The sequence below is a fragment of the Parasteatoda tepidariorum genome, chromosome 1 (genome assembly GCF_982258835.1).
Source record: "Parasteatoda tepidariorum strain Cologne lab strain chromosome 1, Ptep-v5.0, whole genome shotgun sequence".
Lineage (NCBI taxonomy): Eukaryota > Metazoa > Arthropoda > Arachnida > Araneae > Theridiidae > Parasteatoda > Parasteatoda tepidariorum.
In genome coordinates, this window is record NC_141755.1 from 45,821,440 (window position 1) to 45,842,178 (window position 20,739).

General features: G+C 30.1%; 1 protein-coding gene across 1 annotated transcript; it reads right to left on the bottom strand.

The window, feature by feature from the left end:
- Positions 1 to 1,124: 1,124 nt before the first annotated feature.
- LOC107450186 (putative methyltransferase DDB_G0268948) lies at positions 1,125 to 14,143 on the bottom strand. The gene is made up of 6 exons (XM_016065933.2): positions 13,982 to 14,143; positions 12,547 to 12,707; positions 10,076 to 10,295; positions 8,464 to 8,564; positions 6,884 to 7,018; positions 1,125 to 1,405 (listed from the first exon to the last, which is right to left on the bottom strand). The coding sequence occupies exons 1-6, from the start codon at positions 14,096 to 14,098 to the stop codon at positions 1,315 to 1,317; spliced, it is 825 nt and encodes a 274-aa protein (XP_015921419.1). The 5' UTR covers positions 14,099 to 14,143; the 3' UTR covers positions 1,125 to 1,314.
- Positions 14,144 to 20,739: the final 6,596 nt, after the last annotated feature.

Below are 20,739 nucleotides of genomic sequence, written 5' to 3' on the forward strand. Positions count from 1 at the left end.
TCTTAGATAAAGCAAGGTTTGACAGAATCTAATTAGAACATTTTTGTTAAAACGCTGCTTGATTGTAACTAAATAAATTGTTTAAAAAAAATTACAATAATTTTGTGTTTAGCTTTAACATTACATTTTCTTTTAAGATGTTGCATTACATTTCAGAAAGCTTTCATGATTATGAAAGGTTTTTAGTATGTTTTATGGTTTTAAAAATAGAATGGAGTTAGGTAGTTACGCTGCAAAAAAATTTAATTGAACATTTTTATGAGTTAGAAATATTTAATAAAACTGGAGAATTGACTGATTCTCATTTCAGCTGATCTATCAGTTTATCTTATTTTCAGTTACTAAATACCAGTTAAATTTCAACTTTCAAACAACTTAAAAATAGTATTCATTTTAATAATATTTGAATAATTGTAGCTTTTAATTTGATCACTTTATCCCAAAAAACTAGCCTATTGAGTTTATTTATTTGTATAATACAATAAATAATTCATAATTTATGTATGATTATTTCATAAAATTAAGCCAACTACGCTATAGTTCTTGATTTAAAAATTAAAGAGAAATGGCGACACCAGTTATGCTTTTAGTTGTTTTTATCAATCAAAATTATTAAAAAAACAAACTTTTTAAAGTATACTTAACCATAGAGGAAAATGGTACGTGTATTAAACGATCATGCCAACATTAGTATACTCTGTTTTATTCATAAATAAAATTAATTCCCAGAATTGTATTTTTAAAGATTTACTTTGAATTTATTTAAAATTAATTTTAATAAAACACCATTTTTTTCGAAACTTTATTAAATATTAGCTTAAAAAGCATTTAAAAACCAAAAATTGCCCACTGGCGGTTTTGCAAGTAAAGTTTCTTATTTTAACCTGCAGTCTTTGCATAGCAAAACTGGTTTTTCCATGTTATTAGGTAGTAAAATAGTGTGAAACGGAGAAACATTATCCCAATATTGTCTATTTTTTAAACTGTCAGTGGGTTAAAATAAAAACTATTGTTTTTTTGAAATATAAATTCTATAGGTATAACCTCCAAGATACCTAAATTTTCGATAAATAGATTGCTATCCGTTTTGTGAGGATTTGGAAACAATAAATTTCATCTATAAATGCAATCTAAAAATTAGTTTATTTTTAATTCTGTTGATTGGGGGCAAAATGACTTAGTTAAATTTGATTTTCCAGGATCAAAGTATTTTGCATATGTTTTATCAAATGCAAACATTAAAAATATTTAACAATCAAAATATTACAAATGCTGAAATTATCTTTCATAACAAGTCATACTATAAAATTTCTCTTATTGATGACCTATCAGCATAAAGTAATCGGTGTGCAATTTTAGTTGTATTTTTTCTGAAGTATCTTTACTTCCTAAAATTTCTTTTAATCTGAAAAAGAAATATAAATTAATAATGTCATTTATTTAAAGTGTATTAAATGTTATAAGAAAAGAAAAACTGTACAATGCCAAACAATAAGCATTTTGTACTAATTTCTTTTCTTTACGGCAGATTTAGACTTCCTGCTATGGAATATTTTTAATAAATAATAGTGTCAAAATATTTTCAGCATTGTGCAAAATTTAACTGATAAATCCAGATGCTTTCGGTTCTTCAAATAATATGCATAACCTTAATTTGATAATTAAATATTATGAGACCTGACCAGTAGATCATCTGCCTTCTATTATCCAGGTATGAGAATTCATCGCTAATTTCTGCTTTTTTATGATTTTTTTCCCGACCTCTGATTTTTGTTTGATTTTAATCCGATTTCCACTATAATACTATTTTTAAAAAATTGCATGTTAGGGAAATGAAATCTGGAGTTGAACATAGTGGCATTTTGTTACACCGCGAAAAACACTCAGTTATAGAATGCACTAAACTCTTTCATTTAAAAAAAAAGTTACAAATTTGAGGTGTAATTGTCTCCACTAGATTGGTCATATATTGATTTTTCGAAATTTGCATATCGTAATAGTATGTTAAAAAAGATCAAAATTTGACCAAAAAAAAACTATGTGGAAATCCTAAACTCTCGGAAAACGCGATCAACAAAACAATGCGGACAATTGAGTGCATGAAAAAGTGATCTAAAAAAAAAATTTTTTTTTTTAAGTGATTTAATATAAAGAATTTAAAAAATTTCTGAACATCCATGGCAAAAACAAAAATGCGATCGATAAAACCACGTGAGTTTAGGGGTAAATCGTCAAGAATCCAGGGCGTAAAAAAAGCGATTCTTCAAATGTGTGATTTGAATATTCTCGTGTATGGTGTTAGGTTTCATGTCTCATGTACCTATGGGGTGTAGTGTGGCAGGCCTCCTTGTGGTGCACCCTGGGTAACGCTGAATCTGCTACAGCCTTCGCCAATTTCTTGCTGTCTTGTACTGATTTTGAAGACTATATGAAGGTTTTTAAAAATGTTTTAAAAAACTGTCCTTTCAAGGGCACGGACAACCCCGGCCTTAAGTTTCTTTTCTGGAATGCCGGTGGCCTTACTATTGACAAGTTTACTGAACTTAAATATATTATTTCTCATGAAAAACCTGATGCAATTGGCATTGCTGAAAGCGGCTCATCTGCTGACAAGCTTGAATTTTTCCCAATGAAGAACTATAAATCATATTCTCTTAGACGTTCTCGCCAAATAGCATCTGGAATTGTTATATTCGTTAAAGACACTCTCATTGCAGAACCACTGATTAAACATACCATGACATCCTCTGACTTTTTGGAAGCAATTGAATTGAGAGTGTGGAAAAACAACATTGGCTTTCGTATTTCATTCATTTATAATCCACCTCGAAATAAACCTGACCTAAATTCTCTCATTGTGGATTGGAATAAACACTCCATTATTTTAGGTGATTTTAACGCCCACTCCACCAGATGGGGTTATGACCAAAACTGCCCTATTGGCAATTTGGTAGAAGATTTTATTGATACAAATCAGATTGATTTTATTGAAAACTCAAAGGCCTCACCTACTTTTCTTTCATATGGGGGCAGTTCTTCTCATCCTGACTTATTGCTGTCTCACCCACGATTAACACCTTTGATAAAACACGACCTTATCATGGCTCCTGGTGGTGCTGGTCATAAGATCCTTTCTGTGATTATCTCAGAGCCAAGACTGACTAAAGAACGCAGAATTACTCGATGGAACTTGAGCAAGGCTAACTGGAAGAAGTATGCAGAATTAACAGATTCACTTTTGGGAAACTGCCCTTTACATGAAAATAATGACACGGCCCTTGATCGGATCGTGATCACAATCTTGCAACGTGCCAATGCTTGTGTCCCCAGGGGTCACATTAAAAATGCAAAACCTTTCTGGAATGATAAACTTCAGGCGAACAAGGAAGAAAAAGACCATGCAAGAGCTAGGGCAGAATCCACTGGCCTCCTAGAGGATTTTATCTCCTTAAGAAAAAGCCAGGCCATTTTAAAGAAAGAGATATTAATTGCAAAACGCTCTTCTTTTAGCAAGTTTCTGGAAAATATGAACTATCGAAAAGATGGACCAAAAGCTTTTAGATTTCTATCTGCTTTAAATGGAAAGCGCACACAACCTTGCAAACAACCTTTGAAGGTTAGCAATAGAACTTTAACCTCAAACAAAGATATTGCCAAAGCTTTTTTGAAACTTTATCGCAAGATTAGTAATTTTTACCCGATGACTAGGATTAAGAGGGGTGAAATAAATCCCTCTGGTGATAACCCAGAATGGAACTGCCTTTTCTCCTCACCTTTCACTGTTAAGGAATTTCAGAGAGGACTCCGTTGCTTGAAGAGAGGAAAGAGTGCTGGTCCTGATGGCATCCTCCCTGAATTTATTTTGGAACTTGGCGTTAAAGCTGAACAAGCAATCCTTAATTTTATAAACAAAACTTGGGGTGGCACTTTCCCGAGCCTCTGGAGAAAGGCTGATGTTACACCTATTTTGAAACATGGGAAAGACCCGACGGACATCCAAAATTTTAGACCAATTTCCTTGACCTGTATCCTAAGTAAGCTAACTGAAAGAATGGTCGTTGATTGGCTTCAGTTCTTTTTGGACTATGGTGGCCATATCTCTGAGAGACAGGCTGGTTTCAGATGTGGATACAATACAACGGACAGATCGTCAGACTTTCACAGCATATTAAGGACGGCTTCAGAGGAAGCAAAGTACACTTGCTGTCTTCGTTGATTTTAAATCGGCGTTTGACAGAGTTTGGAGAAAATTGCTTCTTAAGAAGTTGCTTCATAAGAAAGTGTATGGAAATCTTTTTAAGTGGATTAGTGATTTTCTTTCACAAAGATTCTTGAACATTAAATATGGCAATTCTCAATCAGGGTATGGACAAACCAGGCAGGGCCTTCCACAGGGCTCAGTTTTAAGTCCTGTCCTCTTAAATGTTATGGTAAATGACCTTTTGTGCTACATTAAAAAATGCTGTTCCAGAGACTGAATCTTTGTTGTATGCCGATGACCTTGTTATTTGGTCTACTGGCTCTGATATCTCTATGCTGGAGAAAACACTCAATTTGGCTTTAGAGGCTTTGGCAACCTGGACCCTGGACAACGAATTCAAGGTTAACCCAGAAAAGACAAATTTTGAACTTTTTACCCTTAGTACCAAAAAGTTTAATGTTAACTTGGTATACAAAAATAGTACTCTGGGTCGGACCGATTGTGCTACCTACTTGGGCATAACTCTTGATACCAGACTGATCTGGACTAAATACATAAATCAAGTGGCAGATAGCGTGACAAATCACCTTGGTCTATTGAAACGTCTCGCTGGAATAAAGTGGGGTTCATCCCAAAGTGTCCTTGCTTCCACTTTTACTTCTTACATTAAACCAGTATTTGACTATAGTTCAGAAATCCTTGTTACTGCCTCGGACAGTGCGTTATCAAAACTCGATTTGGTTCAAAACAAAGCACTAAGGCTCATCACTGGTTCTGCGATCTCAACCCCTATTTCTGCCATGCAGCTCCAGACAGAAATTTATAATTTATCTGACAAACGAACTTATACTGTCCTTTCTCTTGGTGAAAGATAGTTGAGAAAGGAGCACTTTTGGCCGTACTACAATCTTCCTCAAACTAGACTTAAATCTCAACATTTCTTTCTTTTTGAGTACCGGAGACTTACAGAGATCTTTGAGGTCTCCAACTCCAAACTTTGCATCTATAGGCCACCTGTTTTTACGGGCCTTCTGAGATATGCCACTGCCAGATTCGACTTGGTACTGCCTGTTTGGAAATCGGACTTCCACCAGACCGAGTTGTATCCTATCGCTCTGGCCACTATACATGAGAGATACCCTTACGAGCAATGGCTGCAGGTTTTTACTCATGGATCCGCCACTTTTTCAACTGGTAGAGCTGGAGCTGGTGCTTACTCCAAATATTTCAGCCTTAGAGAACCTCTTGACACTTGGGCAGATAATTTTGATGGAGAAGTGTTTGCAATCCTTATGGCTATTACAGCTATTGGTGAACCATCTGAACAAAACATTGTTATCTTTGTCGATTCTCAGGCTGCTATTCAGACCATTTCTGAATATAATTTAGATCTCTCTGCACTCGAATTTAAGTGTAAACAACGCATTGACTCTCTTCTTTGTTCTGGAAGAGAGGTAGTCCTGCAGTGGATCCCTGGCCACTCTGGCATTTACAGAAATGAACGGGCTGACATGTTGGCTAGAGAGGCTTCAGCACTGCATCCATCTTCTCATCCAGTTCCCCTTAGAAATGCAAGGCGGCTTCTTAAGAGCAATTTGCAGGCACAGAACAATATCTGCTCTTAGGGACTTAGCTGATGGAAAATCCTGGGCTAGCCTTCTTGATGACCAGCAGCGCTCTCACCTTTCCCTCCTTCCCAGAGCTGAGGGAGTTGCTTGCCTTAGATTAATTACTGGACATGACTACTTGCAGGCCCATTTATTTAAAATTAACTTGGTCAATTCACCTCTTTGTGTGCTCTGTAACACTTCGCCTATGACTGGGGAGCATTTATTTGATTGCCCCTCTCTTCTTGACATTCGTTCCTCTGATGACTTTTGTGCCCTCTCACCTTCTGGAGCTACTTCAGTATTGTATTGGACTGCAAGACGCCTTATGTCTGAGAAGACGATGGCGGGCGTAATTTTAAAAAGAAAAAAAATGTCTCTACCCGTGTTATTTGTATGGTTACACTACTTCGTTCATCACCATGTTAATTAGTATACTTGTTGATTGTGAAGTGGGCTCAGTTATACAGTTTTTAAATGTAACAAAGGTTAGTTCTGCTGAAATTCACCAACAGCTCATCGTGAAGGTGTAATGCATGATGGAAATGTGCCTAAATGGCGTAGACTTTTTAATAAAGGAAGAACAAATGTTAATGACAAAGAACGATCTGGATGGCTTGTTCTCATGAATGGAAAGTACTGATTTAGCACACTCAGACTTTCATCTGTTTCCAAAACTTAAGGAATTTTCCTGTGGAAAGCTTTGGTAAATGATGATCACATGTTGAAAGAAATTGTTTCTAACTAGTTTAACGGTCAAACAACAGAGTTCTTTAAAAATGGAAACTAAAAACTGGTGCTTGACTTGACTAATGTTTCAATGCTAATGGTGACTATGTTGAAAAGTGAACAATTTACGTTCCCAAATAAAGCTTCTTTTACTCCATTACAAAACGGTTCTTACTTTTAAAAAAATTACCCTTGTACATTTGAAATCTATAAACACTTTTTTGTTTATATGATGTGTAAACAATATACATACATTTGATGTATTAAATTATTTTAAGACCTTTGATTTACACATACTATTCTGGAAATGATAACTACCCTTTCCTTAATAATAAATGTAATTTACCTTTCTTCGATCTCCGGTAACAACTCTGATGCTTGATCAGGATGTTCTCGTGACAACTTTTGATATGAACTCCATGTGCTGAGATATCCAATATAATCAGCCAGTGAGCTTTCACTTTCATTTACAAGTTCAACCCTATTTGAATAAACAAAAGCACTCATTTCATAATAAGTATTTCTGCATTTACAAAAAGAGTATAACTAATACTAAATGCAAAAATAGTTTTTATTTTCTTTATCCTCTTATATTGTTCCCTCCAGTTTTTAAACTCATGCTGCTGCTAATTGTCATGGAATTTCTTAGAAAAGAATTATTTTTATACTATAGCATTCAATTTTCTTCAGTTCTCAACCTCAAGACATCTGGTTACTCATCGAAATTTACTCAAATTGAGAAACTTTTTGAGTCAAAGGATTTAATTTGCCTTCCATATTCTGTGTGTCTTATAACAAATAGCAGGTACTTACCTACCTTTTAAATGAGTCATCACTCAAAGTAATAACCCAAAGAAAAAAATATAAGGTTTAGAATTTGTTCAAGTTAGAAAAGTTCTCTCTCTAAATAACATAGATTTTCTTTCACTTTTACAAGAATCAATGAAGAGAAGTAACTTTAATTTTTGTAACTATAACTTGATTAATATTTAAATTTAATTTCACATAATTATGATTTTTTGTTACAATTTAAACTAAATAAATTTATGTTAATGACTTTTAATGAATCCAATTGTTGTCCTGAGAAAATACTATCTCATTTTTTATGCAAAATAGATTTTCTGTTAGTGAACTAAGCTGTTTATTCCAATCAATACTTTCAGGTACTGGTGTGATAACATTAAATGGTAGACACTTTAGTTTTAAATCCACTAGAATTTCTTATAATTAATTACTGTATTTCAATCAAAGGTCAAATATTATTTTACTATCAAAATATTTTATTCAAATCAATGAATAAATTAAAATAATTCATCACCAGTAAAAGCACAGTAGACTATTAACTTGAGTTTTATAATGCATGAAATTATTATAACTAAAGGTTTTACTTTTAAAAGGTCGTAAAAAAAGAAACACTTGTCAGAATGACCTAATAATTCAGGAAGCACTAAGTATATAGGTAAAACAATAGTAATTATTTTTGCCCAATAAAAGAATAACGCCAAAATTGTTTACCTAATAGAAATAGATATTCCAGTATTTGTCATAAGACAAACATGCTAATGAAAAATGTGACTAGTTGTTGTGATATTGTTTACAGCCCGTGCAAGTTTTAAAAAAAAAGTGTCACAGTGCTTATGAAAAAATCATTATCTAACTTTGTAAAGGATAAAAACAGTTGAAAAAGTAAAAAAAAAATCGATATTTCCTAGGGCACAGGTAGAAAACTGACAAAGCTATACTAAATTGTGAATCATTTTCCTAATAACTTTTTCTAATTCGGTAGCAGAGTATTCTAACCATTATTTAACTGCTAAAAACACTTGTACAATTCAACACTTATACATATTGTAATTTTCCTAATCATATTTTTAATTACATAAAATTATATTTATTAAATTTTAATTAATATAAATTTTTACTAACCTCTTTTGGTTTAAAAAAGGAAAATTAACATCTGTATATTTATTTTGCACAATATATCTTTCTTTATCCCAATAGGCACCTAATTTCTCTTCATGACAATACTGAAATGAAATGATTTTTACACTAAATAAACAAAATTTTTACACTTAATAAACTTTTGAATACATAAAAGTTGTTTTAAAGGAAAGAATATCATGAAAATAAATTAGAATTATTCTCTTTTTTTTTAGTCATAAAAATATTTTGAAATTTTACTATGCAAAGGTATTAGTAATAGATAATTAAATATCTAGCTGTTTAATATCTGAAATGAAAACTTCAAGGGAATTTGAATTCTTAAAAAAATAGAAATAATGACACTAATAATAATCTTTGTTCAAAATTTTATTTCTGCGTTTAGTAACATTTATTTTTTCTCATTTCTGTTTCTTTATTTGGGAATTGTGTGTTGTTTCAGACTTTTAAGGTCTGCGACGTACCTAAATTTCCATCACTGATCGCAGTTGAATGTTCTTATTTTTGACTTTATTGCAACTACAAATTATTATTTTTTTTAAAAATATATATATATATATTTTCCAGTTAATTAAAAAATAGAGAAAAGTGAATCTTTTTCCTACACAACTGGTAAGACAACAGAAAAATATCTTTTTCTTTAATTTTCTGTATTTAATGCATTACCTTAAAGAAAATGGTTTATAGTTAACCATTCTTATCAGTAGATTATGAATTTACTGTATTTGTTAATCTAAAGCAAGTCTAGTACATAGATGATAGTTAAAATTTTACTGTAACAAGCAAGTTTAGTCAATAATTTTGTCAACAAATCACGTTTTAATTGCATGTGATTATATGAATCCGTGTTAAGGGGGGGAGGGAAAGAGAAATTTTGTAGACTGTAAATGACACTGTGGATACTTTATTAAAATACCACCAGAAGAAATATATGAGCAATTAAAGTAATAAATCTTAGAATAAGAACTCTGTCAGAATGAGTGTTATGATTTCTAATTATGTTATTCATATAAAATAAATTGTTCCTATAATTTTTGGTAATTACATACTTTAAATTCAGATTTTTAAAAACATTGATTTTAAGAAAATCTTTCTATGCTAACACACATTACAAAAAAAAAAGTTTATTAGAGAATTCTTTGAAACTTTGTTAGTAGATGTCGTATTATGTTAACTCTTTTGTACTAAAAGTTAAAGAGCCAATTTATTTTTATTATGCTTTAAGTAAGAATGTTTTGAATTTCTCTTTAAAAAGTCAATATTCAGCATAGTTTAACTTTGTATTTTTGATATTTTGCAATGATTTTAATTCAAAATGCAGGTAATCATTTTATTCATCTAGAAAAATAAACTATTTTGATATTTATGCAGTATAATTTGTTGTAGAGCTGTATATAATTTGTAGTTTTTATACTCCTATATGTTCTTATTTTTGAAAAAGTATTTTATAAATAAGTTTACTTTTGATTTATAATTTTAAGACTCCTGCTTACTAACAATAAAATAAAAATTATAATTAAGGCTGTTTCCCTAAAAAATTATGTTGAACCCAGTTTGATACCTTAAAAATTTATAAGTGGAATGCATAGTGGCTTACATCAAAAACACATTTATAGATTTCACTATTCTTTTTATTATCATCCGTCTTTGGAAGTGGAATCCAATATCCATAAGCTGCCACTACTCCACCTGGAATAAGAATTCTTCTAATTTCCTTGTAAAGGTTGTCCAGAGGGACAAACCAATGAATGGATTGACATAATGTAACCAACTGAACTGAAGATGAGAGAACTGGCAAATTGTCACCTTCAGATACCCTAAAAAAATTCATTTCAATTACCTTTTTTTTATTGATTTTCCACTTTAGTTAAAATACAGTTTAATAAGTAATTTTTTTTATGGATTGAGCTGCAATCAAAACTAAATGTGTCATACAATAATTAAGCAGCAATAAAATTTAAAATAAATTGCATAATATAGTAAAATCTTAATACCATAATATTTTGGGAACCAATAAAAATACATATTGTTGTAGATATTGCTATATCAAGGGCTTATGGCCGGGTTAGACTGGTCGGTAGGACGCTGGGCCCATGTCCGAGAGTTTGTGGGTTCGAACCCCGCCAGCCGAAGTTAAGTGACTGATGCACGTTAAATCTGTCAAGTCGCAAAAGTCCTCCATGTTCCCATAACAAATCAACACCTCTGGTGGTACTGGATTGGAGATCGATCGTTCTCTGATTCAGGTCAAAATTACAATCTGTGGATGTATGAATGGGTTTGCCCTATAAACGGGTGCAACGTATGGTGTGGCAGAAGTAGAATTCTTGGCCATAGATGGCGCCACTGAAAAACAAGAAACGCACACTCTGCCTTAAATTTGCTCGGTTTAACCAAGCAGGCTTGCCCATGTGGCAAATGGCATTAGAAACAACAAGGGCTTATATATTTTGGGAACACATTAAGTTGTTTATCTTGAAACGAAAGTTGCTTTTGCTGTGCCATTTCAAGGAAAAATACACTCGTGAAAAAAAAAGAAAGTCAAATGTTTTGTTTACAAATCAAACACATTTTAAATTGAAAGTTGAAGATTTTTTATAAAATAATCAAATTTTGTATATACAAAGTAAGAAAACACTTGGTTTGTTAACCTGGAATGTATGGTCATTCCTATCTCATAATCAGGTTTTTAAGTGAACGGAATGAAAACAAATAAGAATGTTATATGTCTGATTTCTAGTAGATAATGGAGACATTTTCTATAAAGAAAGCTCTTTGGAGTCTTCTCTTTGAAGGACCGGGTTATATTGAAATCTGAACAGTAGCCATTCTTACATTATAGAACAGAAATAAATCGGAAATCAACAGTAAAATCTTCTCCTGTCTAAAAAAATGGATAAATACCAAAAGATAATAAAATTGTGAATTTTTTCAGCATTTGTAAATCAAAATATTATAAGAATAACATTAAAAGTAAACAAAAAAAAATTTCCGGGATTTATTTGGAGAGTATCACAATATTGAGAGAATTATATTAATTCATATACAAATTCAATGGGATCACGAAATGTTAGGTATATTGTACTAGAGGGAGTTAGTGTATGTGATGGAAAAAGAATCATTGGATATCTTTGTGGCAAGAGTTCACTATATTTGATTATTTTAAGTAAATCTTCAATAATTCTTAAAAATTTCTTTGCAACAAAATTTTTTTAAGATTAAGGCAAGTTGTTACGGTGTTTGTTTGAATTATTTGTCACTGATGCATACTTAACTTATAAAAGATATTTTAACAGAATTTAAAATATACTTTCTAAATTATTCACATATTCTAGAAAACTTCTTGCGTCAAAATTAGAGCTATTTTAAATTTAACATTTTTAAAGATTGACAATGCAAAAATTTATGTCACGAACTTGTGAACATTTTTTTTTCATAACAATTTTGAAAATATTCATTTCCTGTGAGATTTTAACATGAATGATATGATCTATAAATTTATAGGCTTCCTTTTAAATCCCAAACTACATATGTACTTATTAATTTTCATAGGAAATTTTTCTTACACATTTATCAAAATTAATTTACAATTTGGAAACTATTTTATAAATATATTCTTAAGAATTTTTGTTAGTCAAAAAAGAACAAAATTTCAGAGTTTCTTCTGCTTTTAATAAGTCGTAGGTACTTTCCATTAATACCAATGTAGGTATTAATAATGGTACAATTGTAATTTTCCAATATTTTTATAGTTCTTATGCATAATGTTTTCTAATGCAGGAAGAAGAAATGTTCTAGTTATATTTCATACTACTAAGTATTCAAAACATAATGAGTACATAAGCATATACAAATGCAAAAAAAAAAAAAAAATCTTTATGATTTATTTTAAATTTGATACCATATGATAATATTAAATTTAAAAATATTCATAAATTATCTTTAATGTTTTTCCATTGAACTGCAATGAAAATTATTGATTGTTTTTTTAAACATCTGATTTTCTAACTTTAATAATTAGGTGAAAATAGTTACTGATAAGCTACAAAATCAAGGCTAACTACTTACTTGTATTCAATATTTGGTAAAGCATGAATTTCCTGAGCACATTTTATTTGTGCTTCACTAACATCTACACCTAATAAGCTTTTAAAGTGCTGTGACAAAACAAATGTACTCTGGCCACTTCCACATCCAATATCAATTGCTTTGCAAAAAGGAGGCTCTAGCTTTGGGGGAAAGATATTAATAAGAATTGACTTGAAACTTTAATATTAGCATCAATGTACTATATTTTGTTACAAAACAAATATTTAGAGTAATTTGTATTTAATTGATTAATAAGAATAGTAAATTAATGTAAATGACGATTCATAAAATAAATTTAAATAAGAGTTTTCCTTCATTTATTTTGTATTATATGTATTTATGTTCATGAAAATTCATTAAGCGAAAATGAATGCATCTGACATATTTTTTTTTTAACTAGTTGAATGTTTAATGAAAATTATTAATATTCTAAAGAGAGAGAATGTCCGGGATTTCCTACCTAAGATATTAATTTTACAGAAACAATTTTTAAAATAGATTTTTTACAATAAAATTACTAATAAATTTTTCTTAAAGGAATTCAATTTACAAAAGGGCTCATTTTTTATGCTGGTGAAATAAAAATAATGCAAAATATAGATTAAAAAGCACAAACAAAAATTTTAAATGCAGCTGTTTTAGTATTATCAGCAAATAACATCATCAGTATACAAGACCCATAGAGTAAGAGAAATATTAGATTCAGTGGATTGTTTGATGTCTTCAAAATTTATATGGTGTAACCTATAGTTACCTTATATTAAAAAAAAAAAAAAATTATATTAATATCAAGCAAAGGAGAAATTTTTTTGAAATGTAATGAAAAGCTAGATTTCAAAAAAGTTAGATCGTTTTTCAATCAAAAAGCATGTAAAAATATTATTTAAGATTCGAAAGTTCTTTTTTACGTGTTTTCATAAATATTTACTGCAGTTACACTGCTTCCCTATTTACATTTCTCCTATCAAAATGTCTGTAGTTTGTAATGCTTATCCATCTCAGGAAGGGAATTAACCTCTATCCAAACCAACTTTGGAAATATACCCAATACATTATACAACAGTACCTAATACTAAAATATTAGTTGTACCACAATTAATAAAGCCTAACTGGAATAACTTGGCAACTTTTTTTAATCCCCCTTCCCACAAAAAGTTCCCAATTTTCTAATGATTTGTTAATAATCGAGGTTTTTTTTAAAAAAAACATTTATTTTAAATGAAAGATTTCGAAATATAATTTCAAAATTGTAAAGTAAATTTTGATAACATTTTAAAATTAAATTTATAAAGAATGCACTTGCTTGAGACAAAGAAAAGATAAAGAAATAAAGATAAGATAAAGAAATCAAGAAAGATGTATTGATATTGAGAAATATTCAGAGATTTTAATGGTTTTACACACTAAAAAGTACCTTAATTTTTTCTTTCATGTATGTAATAATGGTTTCAATCAATTCTCGAGGTGGATAAGGCCGAAATTGTGAATAAAGTTTTGCATGTTTCGCTCCTTTAAAAAGAGCAGACGACATTTTTTATGACAAATTCTCTACGTTGCCATTCAATGCATCCTAAGATATGTGGTGATCTTTAATGTCACTAAGACTCCTATATTGGCGATCAAAATGGGTTACAGGTGGCGTAGAGCAGAACTCTCTGCCTATGGTGACATTTCGTATAATTGCACCATTGGCGTGGTTGATAAAATTTTTGGGGTGGATAGATAAATAAATGAACGAAAATACACTAACATATAGATTGATAAAAGAATCTTTCTTCTTAATGTATGGCAAAAACATGACATCAAACATAAAATAATTTTGTTTCACAATCAAATCAATATCCTTCACTAACACTCGATATAAAATTATGAAAACAGAAACATTTTGATATAAAATAAAGCGCTCCGTAATCTACGTCCTCATATATAATTTTAGAACCATCTTTAAGCATTCCGTTAAAATAATATATACACATTAAAAGTCACAAACCACTATTTTAGAGCTGGAAAAACGATATGGAAATCTTAAGATAAACGGAATTGAAGACTTAAACCAGTTCGATTTTATTTATTTTATAACCATCATTGGACAACCGGTCAAATTATGGGGTTTACGACTAGTAATGTTCAATTCCGTAGTCTTATAATTTTGGAAGACAAGAGAATTTCTGGATCAAGCATTGGGAGAATTTTGCCTTCGTGAAGGACTTTTTGATGGAACTAGCCCACATTTGAGTTACACGGAGAAGGGAACCACGAAAACATCCCACGTTTAGTCTAAGCGCACGGGGACTGTCAATTTTGATAATTCTCTGCTCAGAGTCGTGAGAAATACAGTACAAATATGGACACACTGATGCTGATGAAGGAGCCTTTAGAGGATACATTCCGAAAACCTATGACTAAAAAGTTGTAACCTGCAAAAAAAACTAAGAGCGACACATCTGTATATACACAACATGAAGAAACACACTTTATATATTTAACACAATCTTTACTTCCTCTCCTCAACTATTAACATTATATGCTAGTCTCTTCATATTATTCTGAACTATAATATTAATTTTAAAAATGTCATTTTAAGTAATAATGTTTCCTGAGCAGCATGAAATGTTAACACAAAATCTATAACTTCTAGCAAAACTAGTTGTTTTCAACTAAAATTTAATAAAGAAATATAAGTTCATTCAAATTCTTCATATTTCTTGCAAATGATCATTTGCTTCCTTAGAAAGTAAACAAATAATTTTATGCCTAGACAAAAAAAAAATTATTTTAAATAAAAGCATAACAATCTGTCTACTGAAATTAATGAAAATAACAATAAACTTAAGATTAAAAATAAAGAGTAAACCAAACACAGTCATCTAATTAGAGGAAAATAAAAAATGTATATACTTTCTTATAAATTTAATGCTTTATTTCATTCATACCAGACATAGAGTATAGATATATATTAAATCTTACGTTATTAATAATATAAAAATATCAAAAGAAACGATTAAAAAAAAAAACCAGCTATTCCAAGCTTTGAAACATTCATTAGAATAGTGCCAGGAACATTGCAGTTTACAAAAGAGATACTTCAGAAATTCTAAAATTCATCTTCTGAAATATGAAGATTGTATAAAATAATTGTTGAATTAAGTTATAATAAGTGAAGGTTGTTGTAAATATAAAACAAAATTAAGAGCAGCACTTCTAGACAGATATATCTTCACTTCAAACAAACTTTCCCAAACAAATCAAAAGGATGCGGGGCACATTAGAGGAAATGAGTGAAGAAAAGCATACTGACATGCAATATATCAATTCTGTAATTAACCTTAGTATTATTATCTGTATCATTAAAGCAAATTTCAATGTTTTAAACATAATTACATTCAACATTACTTACAAGTAACTGAAATACATGCCAATCGAACATTTCTGTCTCATTACAATCAGAGTGCAAAGTAAACAAACCTAGAATCGCTAGAAAAATCTTTATAGTAATGAAAGATCCGAAACTGTATTTCCAACAAGCACTGACTTGGCAATAATGACAATTCTCAGGTCAGAGTCGAGAAAAATACAGTGTACTGAAATACAGTACACTGAAAAGCTGACGAAGGAACATTTAAGGGGATACATTCCATAAACCAATAACTACAAAGTCATAACCTGTAACAAAACTAAAAGCAACACATCTGAATATACAAATCCTGAAGAAGCACAATTTGCGTGACAACTAAATATATTTAACACAATATTATATATTAGAACACAATATCTGCTTCCTCTCCTAAACCAATGAAATTTATACTAGAATTTTCATATTTTTCAAAGTTATAAAATTAATATTAAAAATGTCATAATGTCTGAGTTAGGATACTATATGGAAATTGAACATAGTTCTAAAAGAAAGAGTAGTAGAAATTAAAAAAAAAATATTTTTGACAATTTAATACGAAATATATTAAGAATTGGGAAATTATCGTAATATATTCCTATAAAGCTGAGAAAAGGAGGAGAGGGAAGGGGGTAGGGTCAAGTCATGGAACCGGTCTTCTCCCCAGATGGCGAACTCGAGCGTTGCGATCGTGAAATCTAAAACTTCTACCAAACAGTGTTGCCAGATTGGGCTACAAGTAGCGGATTGGGCTACTTTTAAAAGTCCCCGCTACTGAAAATTGAATTTTCGCTACTAGCTACTTTTTGGGCTACTTATTATTTTTCGAACGCTACAAATCTTAAATATGCGCTACTTTTTTTCCTTACAGAAATATATATATTTTTTTCAATTTTTCCCATTCCCATTATAAAATGATTCTGAAAGTTTGCAGCTTTTTACCATTTTTAAAAAGAACATTTTTGTTGTTCTTGTAAACGTTCTCGCTTCAGTTTTGGATTCTTGATATGTTTTACTGATGGAGTCTATAATCTTTCCATGTTTATGTTTCAAATCGTAGACACGGGAAATCGCAAAGATATATATGGAAAAATGCACGATGAGTATGATGGGGATTGGGGAAATTTTTTTTTAACTCCAACTATTATTAACCGTTTATCTTCTGGAAAAATGAATCACGTTACTCGCTTTGAAACTCAGAAAAATTAAATCCAAAGTCATTAAACCTGCTGAATGAAAATAGTTGTTGTGAATGACAATGAGTTTCCAAAAAATATCGTACTGTTAAATGCTTTTTAGTGAATTCATTTTACTTTTGTAAATCACCATCATCTATTCACAGTTGCACGAAAAATATGAAAATTTTTATATCTCTCTAGAGCTTAGATTTGCCCGTTGTAAATGATTAAATTATTTTTTTAAAGGAAGCTATAATATGTTTTGCTATGGTTACAGTTATTATTTTTCACCTAATTTTGCCAAATATGCAATAAATAAATGAAACAAATAAATGAAGCAAATAAAAATGAAGTTTTGGATAGTTATCATATTAAAATAAAATTCGTATTACCAAACGCAAATGATAAACAGAATTGGCATCAAGGAGAACGACATGAAGAAATATTTCATAGAAGGCCAAGGCCCACCCAATGATGACGATGAAACGCAAAAGATGGATTTTGATTTTAAAACAAAAATATATACTATGAAATTTCAAATAATAATTAACTATAACAATGAAATTATGAATAAAAATGACTAAGTCAATTGAAACATAATGCACTTAGGGATTAGGAAAATTGAATAACGACAATTTTTTTAATTCGATAATGTCAACATTTTAAACCTTTCGAAACATTTATAGTAATTGCAAAATAACTAGGAAAGATAATTACTTTGAATAATAAATACAGTAATGTATATGCTGTGTGTTATAAAAGGAGTTTAGAAAATTATTAAAGCTATACTACAGTGAAACTAGCGTAAACTAAACAGAAGTGGAACTACAATTTGATGGTTTTATAAGAGAAGTCATCTTATAAAAATGATAATAAATTGTTTTTACCAGTTTTGCACTTGATCATTAAAATCTTAGATAGCTGATTAACTTATAGAGATGGTCAACTTAACAGGTTTCACTGTGCAAGTAAAGTAAGCACAGCAACTAAGCGAGATGCGAGAAAAGAAAATATTTACGAGCATTTAGTACAAATCTATCTTTCTATCATTTTTTTTCTAACTTTACAACAGATGTTACGGCTACTATAAATGAAAAAAAAATTAGTTAAAAATATTTGTTGCTTCGTAGACGCTTTAAAATACTGTTTCATACGTGACCCAAATCAAAATATTCATTTGTTCACTAAATTACTATCAAAACTATTTTCAATCGAGTTTGAAACAATTATTGATGCTGTTACAAAGAAAAGCAAAGTCATATTTCCCATCTGCGAGCTGAATGTTTGTACTTTGTATTGTTTCGAACTTCAGAGCAGAAATGACTAATTAAATTATTTTGCTTATCAAAAAAGGATTTTTTGCCTTTTATTTTCAAATGCACACAGATGTAGGCCCATGAAGTTGAACTTTTCTGAATTTCTTGTTGGAGATTGGGTCCTTGTTAGGTCTTATTTTTAATTTCCTCGAAACACGAGATAATTTTTATTAAAAAAAAATTAGCTAGTGAGAACATTTTTATATGCGAGTAATTAAGGTTCATGAGGTTGGGGAACGAAGCGAGCTGAGGTCGAAACCACTTAGTATTCTTATGCAGCTCAAAGACCGCACCAACATTAAAATATCGAAGACAGTTCCGAATGATTTTAACACATAAAAAAGCTTGAAAAAACGAGCTATCCAATGAATTTTAGTGTTTTCTGGCAAACGGCGCTGTTTTACAGAAATATAGCCAAATAAATTAGAGCACTCAATATATATATATATATATATATATATATATATATATATATATATATATATATATATATATATATATATATATATATATATATATATATATATATATATATATATATTAATATCACAGCATAAATAAAGTGTAAAGTTTGCCATGTTTTGAGTGCTCTAATTTATTTGGCTATATTTCTGTAAAACAGCGCCGTTTGCCAGAAAACACTAAAATTATAGAAACATTGGATAGCTCGTTTTTTCAAGCTTTTTTATGTGTTAAAATCAGTCGGAACTGTCTTCGAGATTTTAATGTTGGTGTGGTCTTTGAGCTGCATAAGAATACTAAGTGGTTTCGACCTCAGCTCGCTTCGTTCCCCAACCTCATGAACCTTAATTATATATATATATATATATATATATATATATATATATATATATATATATATATATATATATATATATATATATATATATATATATATATATATATATATATATATATATATATATATATATATATAATAATAAAAAAATAAATACAAGAAAACACTAAGATAATTAAGAAAACAATAAGTAACATTTATTGCGCTTAAGCTGCAAGTAAACAGCACTCATTAGATAAGTTCAAAATGAAGAATAAAACAAAGAAAAATTATAGACATATGAAAAAAAGGGGGTGGGAAATAATAAGTAAAAAAAAAAAAAAAAAAAACAACAAACAATATTTTATTTAAAAAAAAAAAAAAAAAAAGTGAAATGTTAATTAAAAAACCGGAAAAAAAGCCGGAAAAAAAAGATATAATCTTTTCTTCAGCCCACACAATTATATCCGCAAAACAGAGTGCTTTCTGATATTGTATCAATAAAGCCAAAGCAAAATATATTAATACAATAGTGTGAGGAGCACTCAAAAAAATTTTTATTAAATAACTACGTAAAAATAAATATAACATGTAAAAACAGATAATAAAATAAAATAAAAAGAAAAAATAAAATAAAAAAAACATTAAAAAGGGGGGACTATAAAGCGAGTAGCAAAATCATAACAACTTACTTGGACAGTTATTTTTCAAGAATGATTTAAAAATGTTTTCGCAGAAAGATTGCCAGATTACAAAATATGAAAACAAAAGATGAAAACAAAAGCGCAAATTGAGTGTAACCAAAGGGTTCTAAAGTGTCGTTCTTACTGCACTGCTGAAGTGATTTGTTATTCTGAGTTTTGATTTGTTAGTTATCATATTCCCTTTTGTTCGTTAGTTATCATTTCCCTATGTTAGTTATCATATTCCCTTTTTTTCATATGTCTATAATTTTTCTTTGTTTTATTCTTCATTTTGAACTTATATATATATATATATATATATATATATATATATATATATATATATATATATATATATATATATATATATATATATATATATATATATATATATATATATATATGATTTATTTTTGGGCTACAAAATGTTCGAATCCGCTACTTTTGGAGCTCCCATTCGCTACTTTTTAATCTTAAGTTCTGGCAACACTGCTACCAAATGTACTTTATTAACGTCGCACTAGAGCTCCACAATGGGCAATTTGCGACTGTCTGGGAAACATCCCCGAGGATGATCCGAAGACATGCCATCTCAATTTTGATTATCTGCAGAAGGAATGACTTCCCCGCTTTGGTAGCTCGACGGACAGCGCATGAAGTTCAGCACTTTACGGTAGAACAGTTTAGCGAGGACCGATACCACCCACCCGCTTACTGACCACAGCCATCTAACAAAAATAAAGCAACTGAAATCTAGTAAAAAGAAATGTACGGATGGTTTTTTCTACACTAGGGAACGCTGCAAGCTCCCTCCATATCGCCTATA

Bases quoted from the DNA above. Each gene is read 5' to 3' on its own strand.
- LOC107450186 (XM_016065933.2), bottom strand. From the start codon at position 14,098: ATGTCGTCTGCTCTTTTTAAAGGAGCGAAACATGCAAAACTTTATTCA. The intron at 8,565-10,075 runs GTAAGCCACTAT...ATTTCATTTCAG, and splicing joins TCTATAAATGTGTTTTTGAT to TATTGTCATGAAGAGAAATT. The intron at 1,406-6,883 runs GTAAATTACATT...TTTCTTTTTCAG, and splicing joins TTACCGGAGATCGAAGAAAG to ATTAAAAGAAATTTTAGGAA.